This window comes from Perna viridis, chromosome 1 (assembly GCF_037379345.1).
Source record: "Perna viridis isolate PV_CMFRI_1.1 ecotype Kerala chromosome 1, ASM3737934v1, whole genome shotgun sequence".
NCBI classification, from domain to species: domain Eukaryota; kingdom Metazoa; phylum Mollusca; class Bivalvia; order Mytilida; family Mytilidae; genus Perna; species Perna viridis.
The window spans coordinates 62,541,725-62,560,306 of NC_142445.1; the positions used below are offsets into that span (position 1 = coordinate 62,541,725).

The 18,582-nt window shown below is 34.1% G+C and overlaps 1 protein-coding gene and 1 long non-coding RNA gene across 3 annotated transcripts; one reads left to right on the forward strand and one right to left on the reverse strand.

Annotated features, from left to right (window-relative positions):
• Nucleotides 1-5,137: 5,137 nt before the first annotated feature.
• Nucleotides 5,138-14,617, reverse strand: LOC148629763 (uncharacterized). Of its 2 annotated transcripts, XM_088556867.1 has the most exons (10): nt 14,128-14,612; nt 11,893-12,100; nt 11,221-11,507; nt 10,827-10,967; nt 10,239-10,433; nt 9,716-9,828; nt 8,231-8,682; nt 6,998-7,700; nt 6,287-6,587; nt 5,138-5,685 (listed from the first exon to the last, which is right to left on the reverse strand). In XM_088556867.1, exons 1-10 carry the CDS (start codon nt 14,335-14,337, stop codon nt 5,257-5,259), a joined length of 3,039 nt encoding a protein of 1,012 aa, XP_088412993.1. In that variant the 5' UTR covers nt 14,338-14,612; the 3' UTR covers nt 5,138-5,256. The 2 variants fall into 2 exon arrangements, with proteins under 2 accessions (XP_088412993.1, XP_088413002.1); XM_088556876.1 differs by lacking the exon at nt 6,287-6,587 and having other exon boundaries at nt 5,547-5,685; nt 14,128-14,617.
• Nucleotides 6,341-14,011, forward strand: LOC148629764 (uncharacterized). Its single transcript, XR_015917390.1, has 2 exons — nt 6,341-6,463; nt 13,733-14,011. It is a non-coding gene; the product is annotated as an uncharacterized LOC148629764 (long non-coding RNA).
• Nucleotides 14,618-18,582: the final 3,965 nt, after the last annotated feature.

Consider the following 18,582-nt stretch of genomic DNA (forward strand, 5'->3'; position numbering starts at 1 on the left):
TGAAATTACCATATAACTCTTTTTACCAAAAATATATTAAAAAGTAACTCATACAACACACTGAGCTTATACCCCTTATTGAACATGTATCGATTGAAGTAAGTTTTCTTTTGATTCTAAAGAAATCTAACTTTTCAAAAGTCTTATTGAAAAAAGGGTTGTAGTTTTTTTTCAACCAATTATTCAAAAAAGCTATCAGCAATTTCCATGGCACTTTGGTTTACATTGTATATCTATTCAATTAACCTTTCTTACTGTGTTTTTTTTCTCATACAATTTCCAGTTTGACTTTTCCAGTATGAGACTTCATTGTTAAAAAGGAGTTTTTCTTTAGGGTAGTAGCTCAAAAATGATGTAAGCATTTTTGGATTTTTGACCCTTCAAGATAAAAATACCTTGTGTCTCCAGTTCATCCAAGGAGAAAAAATGAAAATATAGTTCCTTTGTAGCTCACCTGGCCAAAGACCATGTAACATAAAACATAAGGGTCAGACAGTAGTTTCTCTCATATATGTCAAAAACCGTTAAGTTTAGTCAAATTCTGACATGGGTTAAAGTGTTCAGTATGATGAGATCTATCTGTGGTCAAATTTTCATTGTAATCTGTTATGCCATGTTAGAGTTATTGCCCTTTTTCAACATTTTTTTTTTGGCTTTTTTGAGTGTTATTTCTTTCAAAAATCTTCTCCTTTGTCACTACTTGACCAATTGGTACCAAACTTGGTATGAATGTTCCTTTGGGTATCCTTCATAGGACTGTTGTGGGGATTTTTGATCCGTTGACGAACATAGCCACCATTAGTTAAAAAAAGAACAATGGGGTCAGACAGTAATTTTTTGTTTATATATCTCCAAAACTGTTAGGTTAAGCAAAATTATTTCAATTGCTGAAATGACCCTTATTATAAGGCCTTCAAAAGTCTTCAGGGATCAAAGTTGTCAGGCGACTCCCTGTAAGAGTTTTTGCCCTTGAAAGATGAAAAATGACTTTTTTTTTTACAGTTTTCAGCCAATATATAATAGATAGAAAGAAACTTTCAACCGCTGAAATGATCCTTATGATAGTCCTACCAAAGTCTTGAGTAAAAATTGTTGGACTACTTTTGTTAAATTTATTGCCCTTGAAAGACAAACTCTAACAGGTGAGCGATTCAGGCTCCGGGGAGCATCTTGCTTATCATTCAGTACCTCTTTTATTATCGGTGAATATGTTTATGGTTTCAAACCTCAAAACACTCTGTTATTTCTATTATTTCTGCAAGTAGTCTTCAAATAAATCAAGGATTTTTAAAGTCGACTATAAACATCCTTGAAATTTTGGGGACTCCTTTTTGGCATTTAGATTTGCATTTAGGGAATTTAATTCTTACAGGAATGGGTCTAAAACGTCTCAAATTTGATATCATTCGATAGATAATTTAAATTTTCTATATAAATGAACCACGAAAAACTACTTTTCAAGAAGGAATTTTCAAAAAATATCAAAAATATTACCCCTACCCCTAGAAAACTGTTAAGTACATCAATAATTTAAATAATAATGTCTTTTTTACATCGATTATGTGCTAAAAAATAACATTTGAGTTCATGTTTAGGTATTCTTTTCATGGGTGGGGGTGGCAATGTTTCACATAACTGGGCTCGGAAAAGTTCGAAATATTTATTACTCGGGCTCATTACAAAGCTAAGACACTACATAGTTGTATTTGAATATACCAAAGCTCATTGGAAGTATGGAAGTATGAAAAAAATGCCAATTATAGGTAAAATGGAAGGAAAAATGAATGTCAGAAAATTCCCCTTTTTATGAAAAACTCATTATTATCACATTGAAACTGAAAAATACGCTCCTGAAATGACAAGATATGTTGAAAACTTCGACAATTAAAACAATAGTACCCAACATGTCTATTGTAAACCGTTTATCTGCCAAAAATTAACATTTTAGTTCATGTTGAGGCATTTTTTTTCATGGGTAGGGGTGGCAAATTTTTACCTAACTTGACTTTGAGAATTACAAATATTTATTGCTTGGGTTCATTTTGAAGCCAAGATACTATATTACCGCACAAAAACTTGTTTAAACCACGGTAATCCGAAAAAAGACAATATTGGGTGATATAGTAGAAAATTCTGAAATTCTGAGAATTCCCGTTTTTCCAATTTTATAGTAATTGTCACCCAAAAAGGAAAATCTAAGCGCCTTCATTGATCAGATATGTTAGGAACACCATTATCTTAATTATAAATGCCTAAAATATGAGTTATACAATGTCAGTATGCTGTGAATGAGAATTCTGTTTGATGTTGAAACCAGTTTTCTAGGGTAGGGGTAATATTTTTAACATGTTTTTGAAAATTCTTTTTTGAAAAATAGTTTTTTAGCTCACCTGGCCAAAGGCCATGTGAGCCATTGCCATCACTTGGCGTCCGTCGTCGTCATTAACAATCATACAAAACTCTTCTCCTCTAAAACTACTTAGACTAATTAGAAGCAAACTTGGTATGAATGTTCCTTGGGGTATACTGCATAGAACTTTCGTGGGGATTTTTGATTCGTCAAAAAACATGGCCGCCGTTACTAAAACTAGAACATAAGGGTCAGACAGTAGATTTTCACATATATCTCCTAAACCGTTAGGTTTATCCAAATTCTTTCAATAGCTGAAATGATCCATATTATTAGGACTAAAAAGTCTTCAGATTCCATGTAAGAGTTAATGCCCTTGAAAGGGGAAAAATGACTTTATTTAATAGATTTCAGTCAATATCTTGAAAACTATGATAGATTAAATGAAACTTTCAATTGTTGAAAAGATCTTGTGATAGTCCTACTTCTTTAGTCAAAATTGTTGGACAACTTCTTGTTTAATTTATTGCCTTTGAAAGGCAAAATTTAAAAAGATGAGCGATTCAGGCTCCTGGGGGCCTCTTGTCGTGGTTCATTTATGTAGAAAATTAAATTATCTATCGAATGATACCAAATTCGAGACGTTTGAGTTGAGTAATAACATGTGGATTCGAATTTATGTGACTTTTGACCTAAAAATCGAAAGTACCATTTTTTGGCTTTTTTTGATAAATTCTGACTACTAAAATCGCCAAAAATCATCAAAAGGACCCCAGAAGTGTAAATTGTGATAGTACTAAACAGAAAATGCCATATAAGCCATTTTCTACTGAGGCATAAATACTCTGGTGGTTTTGACATTGAAAAATATGCCAATTTAAGCGATTTTTCGGCGGGGTAAGGGTACATTTTTTCATTTTAACCGCAAAACCCCAAATGTTACCACAACATTTTTTGGTAACATTTTAAAGCTGAGGTATTGGGCTACATGATGATACAAATATATCATTTCAGTTTTATTCGATTTGTAGAAAGAAGAAGTTCGTGGAATCAAAAAATTTAAAAAATGAATTTTTGCCTCAACGAGGTATAAAAAGTAGTCAAAAAATACAAAAATGCTTCAGTTTATTTTTTTGCGACAAAAAGATTTGTAAATGAGAGGTATAAGGGTATCTGAAAATCATATTTTGGTTGATGAGTGGGGTGGGGGATGCACGGGGGGGGGGGGGGTTACCTCAGCCCACGTACTATTAGTCATCATGGCGAGAAGTCCTCTTTTGCTTTTCGTTATTTTCCAATATTTTCATTTCAAAACAATTAAACTTATAAAACTGAAAAAAAGAGAGACTAAGATATCAAATGCAAATTTTTATGAGAATCTGCACATAGGCCTAGTCTCTGATATAGCGCTCAATTTTTTCTACACTACTCAGTATTGTGACTAAAGATAGGAGGAACTTGACTTGAGGTTTGAATACAAAAATTTAATGCGTGTATTTCTCCAAATATTCCATTATTGATAAAAGTTCATTTGTGCCTTACATTTTACTTATTATATGCTCTTAGAATTGAATTAACTTGCAAGATAACACTGCCCAGGTATTATGGGCTTGATAAAGTATAGCCTTGTTAACAATTAGGTCAATGAAGGTTTGAATTACTTTAATTCTTCTGGTAATATAGTGGTTCTGAAAATTCTCCCAGAGGCATGAGGTATACTGTAGAGCCTGTAATTATATAGGTATAGATATATTATATATCCAGCATGCCTGAACTTATGAAATGGGAAAAACCAGTTTTACCCAATAACGTGATTTAAGTCTTGTTGTAGAATTAAATCTGATTCTTCTTTATTGTCTCCACATCATTTAGTTGTCTTGGCTATTTTTGGAAATAGCTTGTGAATTGACTTCTTATTTGGTTGTATTCAGATTTAGGCAAATAACTAGCTGTGCTAGAATTTAAGGTCAGTCTTATGATATTTGGTAGAGTTATGGCCCTTCGACTTCAATTGTTTCATGGTTTGACTTTTTTGTAGAAATGGTTGAAGGTATTGACTTGATATTTTATATTTGTTTTTAAATATATATAATTTGTTACTTTATTGTTACAAAATAGCTTTAAAATGCATAATTTGATAAAAATTCCTATGAAAGGTAAAATTTTGTTGTATTTATCTTTTACACACTATATTAGTTATGTCCTTTTAGTCAGGACTTTAATAGGAATTTAATCAATATTCCTATGAAAGGCAAAATTTTGTTGTATTTATCTTTTACACACTATATTAGTTATGTCCTTCTAGTCAGGACTTTTTTACATATAGTCTTCAGTGTAATTCTGAAGCTCTTCCAATTATAGCCTATTTATTTCCAAATGATATTTGGTTCTGAATAAAACTACATTAACAGAAAGTTTGATAATTAACACATGCTTTAGAATAGAAGTAATGATTTTTTTCATTAACTTACTGCATAAAAGATTTCTATTTTTTAAAACATGAACTTCTCTCTTTATAAAGTTTCTTATATTAAATCTATGACCGTTTCTTACAAAATGCGTATATTTTTGCTAGAACAATGTATTGTTAATGTTATAAAGTAAGGCTTCTTTATCTGCCTATTTTATATTTCCTGTGAGTTTTTTTTCTGTGATATATTTCTTGCACAATGAAGAAAGGAGTAACAAAATGTGCTGTAATGAAACTTGTATTGAAACACAAAGCAACAGTAAGGGAGTACTTTTTAGTGTTGAAATTTATAGGAGCATGGTGAATAAAGTTCGAGATATTATAACCTTCTTTATTGAACACCTTTTACCAGAAAAGAAAACTTGGCAGATTTTTAAGAAGCTTCAAATTTCAACGCTTTGTTCATTTTTTACCAGCAGAATATTGTTCACAAAGATCACACATGGACTTCAGTTTTCATGATAAAACTTAGTTGATCCTGGAAAAATTCCTTTACCACTCTTGCTTTTGGTCGAAATTTTGGTGTTGCACTCCAGCATTTCTCTATAAGTTGTATCCAATTTGTTGGTGGTGGTATATGAGCTTTGTCAACTTTAAACTCTGGTCTTGCACCTTTCCTGATTTCAATAGAAATTCTTCCTCTCACCCTGCCAGTGTCGAATGCATCTGTTATAGATTCTCCATACCATATTTCCCAGAGAACCATGGCTAAACTGTATATGTCCGCTTTCCTATTGTAAATCATCCTCTGTTCGTGGACTTCAGGTGCCATGTAAGCAGGTGATCCTACGTATGTACCTGATATGTCTTCCTCTGGTTTTGTCAGTCCAACATCCGTAAGTTTGATTTCTTTATTTTTTGTTACCTGTAATAGCGATACCTCATTATATAAAGTTTATAGAAAACAAATAAGGCGTTCAATTAAATAAATTCGGTAGCTATGAATGTTACTTTTACATGTTTTCATAATATTTGTATCGAATGCTCCCAGAATCATACTATCAATGTTAAAAAGTGATGTTCTATAACAAAATAATCCTTGCCTGTGTGTTTTTATGGGGTATGTGATTGGAGATACTAATCATATTGGTCAGAATATTTAGATGTATCGACGACAATTTCGTTTTCAAGGGGCGTTTGCAAGTGCAAGCAAGGTGTCCTAGGCTAAACCCCAATAGGGTCCTTGGGATAATCCTCCGGAAGTCCGAAACATGAGTAATTGGTCCAACTTAACGATAGCAAACTAATTGAAAATTTTGGCAGTTCGTTAAAATGTAAAGTTGAGAACTACATAATATATATTCTCTATTTTCGGGTCTTGTTTAATCTAGCTTAGTAATTCATTCATACAATGAAATAAAAGGTATTGTCTAATTTTTTTTGACAATGTATTTATAAATTTTAATTTCTTGGTGAAGTTAAATTTCCTAATTCTTTTTGGAGGATACAAAAACTACATAACTTACAAGTATATTTTCTAGTTTCAGATCTCGATGAACAAGTTTTTTACTGTGAAGATATTCTAATCCTGAGCAGATTTGTATAGTGTATTGAACTAGCGATGTTTTTGCAGTCATATGTTTAATATTTTCTATAGGATGCCTTCCAGGGCAGTCTTCTTTAATAGATGAAGTTTTATCGAGGTAAATATCTTTCAGATTTGTTACACAGCTTGCCATTAACATCACCCAGTGAGTTCTCTGTGGCCTTCCTTTCTTTATGATTGTGACGCCATAGTAATCAATGATATTCTTGTGGTTTAGTTCCCTATTACGAAATAAAATTATACAGAAAATCAAAACCTTACTAAAAAGTGAAAAGTCGGTCTTGCACGTGAGTATAAAATCGTGCTAAATATGTATTTTACCTAGAAATGAATACGTGATTTGCAAAACCGTGGCTTGCCTTTCCATCTTCAGTACTCCTACAAAGTGAGAAGTTGGAATTCCGTTTCTCCATAGGATGACACCAAGTCAGGAAATAGCTTACCATACAACCTCTAGCACTTCTGGAGTACATCTTGAGATACTGAACTAAACATGCGCGTTTGTATTATCTCGACTTACACTGTTGTTTGATTAAGCCTGCAGAGATTATATGTAATGCTGGTATACGAGTACTGACAATGAAGATATCCAGGATTTATAAAAAAAAATGAAGTTTGGTTATATGATTACCTTAATGTCTCGTCTTCCAATAGCATCTCTGAGGCATTGTTCGTTTGTAATGGATCCCTGAAAATCTTTACCGCCATTTCGATTTTCTTTCCCTCTCTTGTTTTCAGCGATCCTGGATAGACATCCGCAAAACTGCCAGTTCCCAGTTTCTTTCTATCATTCCAAATGAGATCCTCACTCTGATAGTCTAATTGCATCATTTCATACACATAAAAAAGGTCTACTTCGCCTTGAAGTTTTGTACACCTACTTAGATTTTCAGGGATATGGAAAATTGTTTCTTTGGTTTCCATAACCTCTAATTGTAGTGTTTCCATGAGTCTTTTATCCATTGATATTAAATCTGGTATCATTTTGGCAATTTTATTTATATCTTTAGAAAATCTTTTAACATACCTTGCCACCATCTCCTTGATGTGTGGATTATTCGTCAGACACTTTATGTAAATATCAGTTGCTTTAGCCATTGTTTGTGTACATGTGTCTTTTTTATACTTTTTGAATATCGGTTTGATTTCATTCTTTACAGCTTTGTCATAGCCCCCTATGCTACACACAAAATCACTGAGTTTATATTTATCCTTAACAGTACTTTCTTGTGAATCACCTGTAGGTGGCGACCTTCTGAGATATCCAGGACTATCTTGTCTAAACGATCGATGTAGTTTTAAAACCGCATTAGAATCACCTCCGACCAACATTGCTGAAACAAAACATTATAAACTAAAAATGCTTGATGCTTACTAAAGGATACCCCCGCTACCCACCTCAGCCACAATATGGTTAAAATATAAACAAAATCGTCAAAGAAGAAGTTAATATCACTTCAATCTAAAATCAAAACCCACGATATGTTATACTTATATATAGCTCCTTTCAAATATCATGTGGCTGCGATTAGTAGTTGTAGACGGACACCATGATCACTAGTATATTTGTCGACTCAAGAAACTGAAATTACTTGTAAGACTGAATATTTAAAATAAGCATACTGAAGTCCTTTCCTACAGTACTACCTTATTACTCCAAACAGTGGATACCAGCCAGGAGGTCAGCAAGCTCTGATGGGCTGAATCCACAATATCCAACTGTCAAAGTGAAGCAGACTAAGTAGTAGATCTAGTAAGTCATTCCTTCTTAAATCCTTTAAAACAGGTTTTACTGTCATTAAAAGTTTGTGTAGTGGTTGTATAAGACTGTCTGGTTCTTACAGTAGTGTTTTCTAAACCTTACCCCCAATTTTTTTCATCTGTTCCTCCATTAACTCGACCTCTTGCCCAAACTTGTTAATTATCTGCTTTTTAATGACTGTTCCTATCTGTTGTTTGTTCTCCCATTCATTTAATTTCCCCTTGAGCTTTTCTGTAATAGAGCTTTCAGCAGAAGATTTAATATTCTTCCATTTCTTTTGTGGTTTTGGGCACTCGCCTTCAACCCAACAAAACATAGATGCTTTCAAATCGCTAGAGTTCATATATTCTACAAGCTTCTTAAACAAACTACCAATCTCATTGTCGATTTCGCCGTGTAGTCTTTCAATTATTAGCTTTGAATCTTTTTCAAATTTTTCAATTCTTTCCAGTAACTTAGCCATCATTACTCGTCTTTCCTCAAGAGACTTACTGCTGTTCAGTTTGCTGACTTTCAGTGTATACAGAGCCCTTTTCATTACTTTTGACAACCACCTGTAATTAACATGCAGGTGTTTCTCACACAACATTCTTTGATTATTTCAAATAAGTACGCTTAACAAATGTTATGATAAATGATTCCTTGGAGAAGAAGGAGAAGGAGAGTACACATGTACTGTATGACATTTATGACAACATCCTTTTTTTTAACAAAAAATCAAACGAAGTTCCTTATATTTTTAATTAAATAACACAATAACAATAAAGCTGAAAGAAGATAGCACTTTCCGTAACCTTTTCTCTTAAATGGCTCCGTTTACCGGTTTCATCACGAACTTTTTTCATAACTGTTGTTTTATGTGCTAAAACGCTTAACTGATCACCTTGTTAAAGCGCACAACATGACTTGAAATGGCTATCTTGGAAACCACTGATATTTTATGCAGTTGGCACAGTAGCCAATTAAAATTGTTACTTAAGTACCAGTCCACATAAAATTCAGACGCTGTGAATGGTAAAGTGATTCATCGCGAAGACAAACCCACCAAACAAATGATGCTTTTTCAGTTTACATAATTTATATTATACTTTCATATAATGATAATCATTGCTGCATTCAGATTTGCACTTTTTAGAAAATCATACACTGAAATCAACCAAATGGAACCAAATCAAGAACGATAACTCGTGCATAGTGCAAATTTGATGTACAATCTATACAAGTTTTATCTCAAAAAGCGCAACAACCAAATGAATAATTAAGACTGGTAATGTGATCAGTAACTGTTTCTGAACAAGAAATAAAACTGAATTCGGTGGGTTTTTGACATGTATGATTCACCCTGTGTCTGATTTTTAGAAAGACTGCTACTTAAATCACCAAAAAAACTATCGTTTATGCTCATGTGCACAATTTACCAAGTGTAGAGATTACACAAAAATAAAAGAAAACTACGTAACTAACTTGATTTAGACCCAGGCAATGTAAGAGTAATTGTTATCTTGATTATTAAGGTGGGATATAATTTATTATGGATTTCTCTCTAAGAAACGTTAATGTTACAAGGAGTCACATAAAGTTATTTACCTATATTCCCTTGTTAATATGTTTTCCATGTTTCCAGCAAACATGCTGTCGATTGTTTTGCACAAGTCTTGGAAATAAGGACTGTGTAAACCGCTTGGGTCTAAGTTTTCCTCCTATGACAAGAAGAAATATTAATTGTCACGAATTTATCATTTTTTGTACGAAAACATCTTTATGCATGGATTATGTAATATGTGTTACGTTCGATTTGAACTAATGCGTGCATCACTCTTATCACATATAGAAAATAGCTAGGATATTTGAAGTAGAAGATTGTAAATTAATTTTGCAGATCTGCTTTATAAAGGCAAAGTCAAGTACGATTTTGATGCCAAATTGTCTTTGAGGTATTGTATTCATGTGGCATTTAACACTGTCGCAGCTTGATAGTTATTTACAAAATTAAGTTTCAACTGATGTTTTGGTTTCGTTTTGTTTTAATAACGACACTACTGTTGTTTCAGTTGTTTATCTTTTGTTTCCTTTTTATCATGAAGGCGGCAAAATTAAAAGCCATGATTACCTCAGCTACAGAGATGAATACTATTCGGTTCTCTGATAAACTGCAATCGGCTTTCATCAAGCTTTTCTTAACAAGAGTCTTGACTGAGTCCAGTTGGTCTCCAGGAATTAAGTCACATTTGTTGCATATTATTAACACGTTATCTGTAATGCTATGTTTTGCAGTGCGTTTAATTCTTTGAATGAATTCCTCTATCTACAAAAATTTCTTATTTTTTATGCGATATTTTTCAAGAGATTTCCACATCCAAGAATAACTGTGGTATATACCCAATGACAATTTCATTAAGCCAACAATCAGTCATTATTTAAACAGTCAATATAACAATGTACATTCGAACGTAGACAGGGTGCAAGAAACTGTCGAAAAATGAGATAATACACTGTGAAAAGCGACAGAATTTTCGTATTATATTCACCACGAAAAGGACTTGTTTATTATTTTATTTGATAAGCATATCACAGTTTGAAGTTGAAAACCACATTCACTAATAATAGTTCACTCCGTCTGAGTGGTATAAACACCAGTTTACCCTGTGTACATGTAACATGCAAGATGTTTATGACTTAACTGTTGGCGATACTTTACCTGTCCGAATTTAGTCTGGTTTGCTGAAGTGACATCAAGAACGTAGAGAAAAACAACGTTGGTTGGCAGTTCTGATATTATTTGTTCTAATGGCATTAGTACATCAATGCTGTCTGGGATGTCCAGCAAATATACACCATTCTGAAAAGACGATTCAATTATTCTAATCTGACGCATGCAACTGTTGTCCTTCAAGAAATTCAGTACGATTTTTTTTTTTTTTGGGGGGGGGTGAGTCTTTGGTATTTTCTATATTATAACTAGTTCCTGTTCTTACGAAAGAAATAAGGTTTCCATAAGAATAATTCTTTTAATCGAAAGCTGACGACTATAACATCAATTTTAAAAACAATTACAACGTAATACCTGTTTTGATTTATAAAGACATACTTACCTCTAAAAATTCGAATGGGAATTCTATGACAACTCTTTCATGTACGTTCAGTTCGTCCCCAGAAACAATGAACTGGCGCATCTCATCCTTATCAGTGTCTTTTCTGAGATCTAAGTTTTTGATAGTAGCTTCCTTTGTCTTAGAATTTCTGCTGTATATTGTTGCTCTTCTGGTCTCTCCAGTTTTTAATTGACAATACACTTTTGTACAACCTTTTTCACAGACTGGTAAGAGATCAGATTTCAACAAAAGGTTTATCATACTTGTCTGACCTGAACCAACCTCTCCTAAAATTAGATGGATATCAACCAATGCAATGAAATTAGTTTCATGGTCATTGGTTTCTAAATGCCATGAACTTTTCGTTAGTAGAGAAACCAAATCTAATAAATTGTGACGTAATGGAACCTGTTTTTGAATTCGACTTGCATGGATTTTTTTTCGGGGATGAATCATTATGAACGGTTTTACTCATACTTCTAATTTATTGGGTAATTAATCGCTGAAATATCACAAGGCTCTAGAAACCGTGGCTAAAAGTAGATTTATTAAAAATAAATGAGCTGAGAGTAAACAAAATCGAAAGGCCCCCAAAAGTCGCAAACAAATTTATACTTTATTTTTTATCAAGAATTTCTTTAAACAATTCATACCTAATATATAGATGTTTACCTGCTATCGCCAGTACACTCTCGCAGGTTTTCAAATCTTGAATCTTTGTTCTTGCAGTACTTTCCAAATTTTCGTATGATTCGCAGATGCTTTTCTGATGAATAAGCGGTAGCTTATTGTAGAAAGCGATCATGCTTTCAAACTTCTCCAATAACTTATCGGTGATAACTTTTAGTCTCTCTGAAGTTTCATTTACAACTCTTTCTATCTGCAAGAAAAAGGACTTAATTATGTCGTATATCTTTACGACATATTACTTCTTGCATAGCGTCGATTAGATGTCAAACTTGTGGCAAAGATACACCATATTGTGTCGGAAAAGTTGTCTACGCATTTATTTTTTTTTTTGGTTATCACTTATGGATAGCTTATGCATTTCTGCTTTAGCTTGCTCAGACAAGATGGCCACCAGAGACTATTTAAACTTAAGTTGAATGAGCCAATATCTCTGAAACCACAGGGGCCCATAGTGAGACCTGTATATTTATCTCTGTCATTACTGAACCAATGATGATCAAACTTGCAGACGTGATAAAAGGTTGACTTCTATATTATGATTTAATTTTAGTTACACTTGATTGAACATGATTGCCACAAGAGGATATCTGATTTGCCAACTCTTGAAACCACAGGTGTTTTTATTTGAAAACTTGTTAGTGTTGTTGACCATGATGCTTTCTACAAACAAGCATGGCTTCAGCCAAAGTTGCATTTGCTTCACTATTGATTAACACATTTTTGCCTATTTCTGTGCAAATGTTTAGCAAGGTTTAGCAAACTAGGCATGCATGATTCTGTGATGATTCTGTAATGAGAGCTTCTTCAAACAATCGACCGTAAAGTTTGTTCCCTCTTAATTCACTACGATCACCACTAGAGGCTAACTATAACCAAAGATTAGCTCCTCTGAAACAACTGGTTCCGTTTGTTTAAAAATAACAGGGTTGTTAATATCGGTGCCCCAACAAATGATTCAACTAGTGGCTCAGAACCCAGTTTCATTGAAAAATCTCAAAAGCTTCCTCTACTCAAAATTCGATTTGAGGAAATTATCTCTCTGTGGGTGACTGTGGTAGCTCGAAGTTGTCATTGGAACCTAATGGAAAACCCATTTTGCATACAGTGTATCATTGACAATTCTTCATCGAAATTAAAAGATATAAGTAGGGACCTCCTCAGGCTCTTTAGTGGGTCTAGTTAGTATTTCATTGTTACCACAAGTGAATGTGATTATTTTATACCCTCACTCGAGTATGTTTGTCTGTCCGTCCGAATTTAGTCAAATTAACTCAGATCCCAATGGATGGATCATTCCACTACAGAAGTTTTATGGTCGTTATCATGAACTTGTGGATCGTTATGGTGTACCCATCTGCACCATGAAAACTGATTTTATTCAACGTGTCATAGTTTTCCTTTCCTCGTTTGTCTACCCCGGACTTGACTTTTTATGAGCAACTCGGTAGGTGTTTCTGGAAAAGCAGAGGACGCTTACCCTACCGGTGCACCTGGTCCATGCTCCCACTTTTTAGTGGAGTCCGAGTTGCTCATTCGCATTTGTTACTTTGTATGTATGATTTTAGTTACTGTATGTTCTTTGTTGTGTATGTCTGTTTTCCATGTCTGGTCTTTGTATCTGGATTACATTCTTTTGATTACCGCTATAACCTTGGTTCCCTTGATTATTCTTTTACATTTTGCATGTTGATGGGATATACACCGTCAGCGATTTTTAGTTGCTGTCCGATAACAACTTTCTGTTTTGTGCTACTTTGCACCGTTTTACAAAATGGAATGATCGAGAATATTTTAGTCACAAATATCTCGTTTTCTTTTTTAGGAAAACAGTTTGACCATTGGTTTGTCCTTCCACTGTAAACCTTTGGACTAGCCACTGATATTGCTTGATATATATATTCTGCATTGCTGAATATTTAATCAGTTTCAGTCAAGTGAATGAACCGATGCTACAGGATGGATAATTCTACAGTATTTTGATTTTTTGCTTTTGTTAATCTCCCAAATATTTACTAATGTTTGTTCTTAAATTACTGTATTGCTTCGATCGCTGCCCACGATGTTAAATTCTCCTAGGTAATAAAAGTTGTAAACATCGAAAGTTGATACGTTGTACCTTTAATTATATTATTGTCGATCAATATGCTCGTATAAAATCGGATCCGTTTAAAGAAAAGTAATTAATTGAAAGTGCTGAAAATTTATGATATATCTTACCTTGTCCGTAGACTGTTGCTCTTCGTCATCAACCTTTTCAGTGTAGTGATCCACCAATCTTTGAAGAGCTTGATCTTTCGTTTTTAGCCCTTTTGTTTGCAGACCCCAAGCTTTCAGCAACATCACCGCAGTTTTAACATCGGGGATCTTCATTATGTCCTCCGCGCTAGCAACATGGTAGCTTGCTCGCTTTACAAAACTATTCGCCATTTAGTTTGAATTTCAATCCGCTAACGGTAATATATTTTCATCCATTTCAATACTTGTTAGACAATAGCTGGAACGAATAGCTTCCGGGTTTTAAATCGTATATATACAACACGACTGTGTAGACTAGATTTAAATGATACACGTTCGAAACTTTAAACACACCTTAGTTAGGCGTATATGAACAATATTTTACTTAGAATGTTTTGGTGCTTTAATTCGATTCCTGTAAGAATTTTCAGGTAAATATTTACCCCGTATATCACAATGGTTAGATACAAGTAATTGAAATGAGGTTTCGCGACGTAAGTAGCAGTCTTTCTAAAAATCAGACATAAGGTGATTCATGCATGTCGAAAACCCGCCAAATTCAGCATTACTCTTGTTCAGAAAGAGTTACTGATCACATAAACAGTCTTAGTTTTTTTTCATTTGATTGTTGTACTTTTGAGGAAAAAAAATTATATACTGTGCACGAAATTGGCACTTTGTTATCATTCTTGATTTGGTTCCATTTTGGTAGATTATAGTGTGAGATGAATGTATGATTTTCTCGGAAGTGCAGGTCTGAATACAGAAATGATTATTACTGTGTAAATATATAGCATATGTAGACTGAATCATTCTGTGGATTTTTCTACGCCATGAATCAATTTACCATTAGCAGTGTCTGAATTTTATGTGGACTGGTACTTAATGTGTGTGTGTAAACAAATCAAGTTTAATTGCAGAAAAACCGAAAGTGTTATCATTTGGTACTTCCATTTTAAGTGCTATTATTACGGTGTATTTTTAAAAATTACAGCGTTCAAAACGCTCTGTTGCACACAAAGAAGTTCTTTGTTTAAATACCTCACGGTCTATAGTCTTTAAATAGATCGTATTTTTCGAGTAGAAAAATTATAGCGTCTTTCAAAACCGGAACAAAAGCAGTGTTAAATTCTAGACTTCTGCCACGCAATAGTGACAGAGGCCAGACAAAACCGACTTGATCGAGGTTTTATTAAATGTGCGTGTACATTTTGTGTAGTTAAATAGCACTTTAACAATAAAGTGCAAAACGATAGCACTTTCCGTATATCCGTAACACCCTTCATTTCGTGCATTATAAAGCTAGGACATCAATGCTTTGAGCTGATAATTCGACTGTCTTTGTGGAAATAAACCACTAAAATCCCCGCAAAAAATCTTTTCGCAACACAGTGTTAGCCAATCATTTGCACGACGTTAGTGACGTCGACCATCAGCTGACTGTTCCTATACTTGGTTTAATTTTCGTTTTCGTGCTAATATATATACTCAATACTGTTGGACCCGGTTTGCACTCATATGTGATATTTGTAATACATGACGAGCAGAGGGGTTTCTTACCGCCCTTGGCTATCATTTGGGGTCTCTCGCGGACTGTGTAAAGCATTGATGCGTTTGCACAGTCCCCGAGCATAGTCATACCCGTGAATGTTGGTCATGGTGCATTCGGGGAAATTAGTTGTCATGTGACCAAGTTCATTCATTAAATTCAATAAATGCATTATCACGTGATTTAGTGTCGATCCATGACCTAGTGTTCCAATTACTAATCTACGCTATATTTGTACAGCATACAGCATTTACTGGATCTATGACCCTGCAAAATACTTTTGGGATAAAATCAACAACTCCAACTGCATGTAAGAGAAAAATGGTGCACGCTACTGAGCGCCGAATTGGACTTGATATTTTTGTAAATCAAAATCAATTTTGTGCCACAAAAATCACTTTTGTGTGAGAAAAGTATATTTTGTGTCACAAAAGTCAATTTTGTATGCAAATTAGTTTACAGAATCCTTTGGATATGCAAATTAATTCATAATGTGCAGCATCATGTACCGCGTGTATTTGAAACTTAAAGCATTCACTGCAATGCAGTAGATAAGGTTCGAATGCGCACGGTTATAATAAAGCACATAAGTGAAAGAAATATCGGATATCGTAATCGTATAACCCACTGTGTCACTTAATCTTGAATCTAAAGAAAGATTATTTGGGCGTTTGTTAACATAAGGGAAACGAAAGTTGGACTAAGTCGATTTTTCATCTCGCCCGACCTGTTCCACTCAACCGAATTTCTTGTGGCATACACCAATAAAATTGAAATGAAATAAGGAATCTATCTGTACCTGGCAAAAAATCATGAGTGAAAATAATCTTTCGCCGGCTTAGACAGAGTAACAAATTTCACCGCACAACACATTTCTAATATGATTTTCTGGGCTAATCTTAATTTCATTTCTTTTTCCAGCAAATACATTAATACAAATTATCTTGTCAAATTTTAACAAAAACAGGTCGGGCAAATCATTTTTTTTTTTTTGTTGAGTTGAAAAATGTCAGGAAATGATCACGTGATTCACCAGGAGCAAACCCAATAAATCGAAAGTAGAAAAATCGCGCACTTTTAAACCTATTTTAACAAACAAATTTCATAGGAAACGTATAGTAGCAATTTTAGTCATGACAAAACAGTTTTACTGTAGAATGCAACTTAAAAGATTTTTTTTGTAATTTCGCTTAAAACGGCCTTAACCGTCCTGCTTTGCTCGAGGTAATCGGAAACCTGCGGTTACTATGTCCAGTGAGAAACCTTCTTACAAAATCGTGATGTGAGAATACATTAAGGCTTCGGTCGTAAAAGTTCTGTATTTCTACGTATCAACGTTCTTCCGTAATGGAAGCGGGTGGCTTTGCGCTATAAAACCTGGTTTTACCAACCATTTCCATCAGAAATACATGTCAGGACAATTGTGGTTGTTTCCCTCTTTCCGGTATTTTATTTGGATATTTCCATTCGTTATACGGACTCTCCTTATTGACTTTTACTTTTGACTGTTTTTTTTTTAACAGTTTGTCAGTTTGGTAATTTTGTTATTATCCTTCATTTCTGTCCTTCCGTTGTTTAGTTGAACGAACCGAAACATCTTATCAAGTTAGGAGCACAGTGAAATTCCGACTCAACGTGTCGGACTAGTACATGTACAAAGCAGGTTTTATGCGATTGATCAACCGTTCTTGCCCCGAAATTCATGAGTCATAAAACTTAATCAATTAAACTTCTGAGGATTTTTTACTGTTGTCGTTTGTGAGTGTATATGAAAGGATACATGGCGGATTAAAAGTTAATTCATGGCAAAAGTTATAGTTTTGCTCTGTGAAATTGTGGTTATAATAACACCTCTCCGAATCTTTATTGCACGAGTGCTGAAATGAATTGAGCTGATTGTATTTTGTATAATTGTGACGGTCCGTTCCTGACATTGTTTTCCTTGTTTCGAGTCTTGGACACCTCAATAATATGACAATAAATGGGCACGAAAACCTTAGAAGAAGGATTACTTGTACTTTTTATTTTCAAAATTTCATAACCAAACTGACGAGATTTCCAAAAGATTATTCATCATTTTCTGCTATACCAAACTTCTTACATTATACACCCTTAGTGCAAGGTATCAACTTCCTTTTAAGACTTAGTAGTCTTCTTGTACGTCAGTTCCACACGACTGTGTCATCCCAGGTCCACGACTACGATCATTGACAAGACATAGTTATCGCTTGATTTTTTTCTATCGTTCTTTCGTTTCGTAACACAAACAAATTGAGGTCGTTGTCTTCCAATTTTAAGAGGTCATAATTGCTATTTATCATCGTTGTCTCTGTTTTCTTGTCCTTTACTCGTCCTTTAATATTTTTGAATCGAAAAGCCTTTACGTCCATTGTGACGCTATATTTGAATTTGTATTCTTTGGTTTGTTTCTCACTAAAACATTTCTGATTGAAACTGCTTGCTATATGGCTTGCAAAGAAGCTGTTGTTTGGAGGGGATATAGGTGGCCATGCCTGATATTACGACAGATCTGGAGTTAATCACTAAGAACCCTTTCCCCGCCCCACATACATACACACACATAGAAATTAATCATAAATCGATGAGTTATGTGGTTACGCTTCTTGCAACTTAATTTCTTTGATTTTACTCTCTAAACTTGTTGAAATGTTACAATTTACATAGTGCTTTTTATACGACCGCAAACATTTTGCAGACGTATAATGGTATCATGCTGTCGTCGTCGTCCGTAGACACTTCCTCGTCCACTTAATAACTTGGGTATAACTTTATATATCGTTATGATATTATACAAGGTGCCATACCACAACAGGAAGTCTGAGATTGATTTTGCGGGTTTTAACCGTTTCGGAATTAGGGAACAGAAA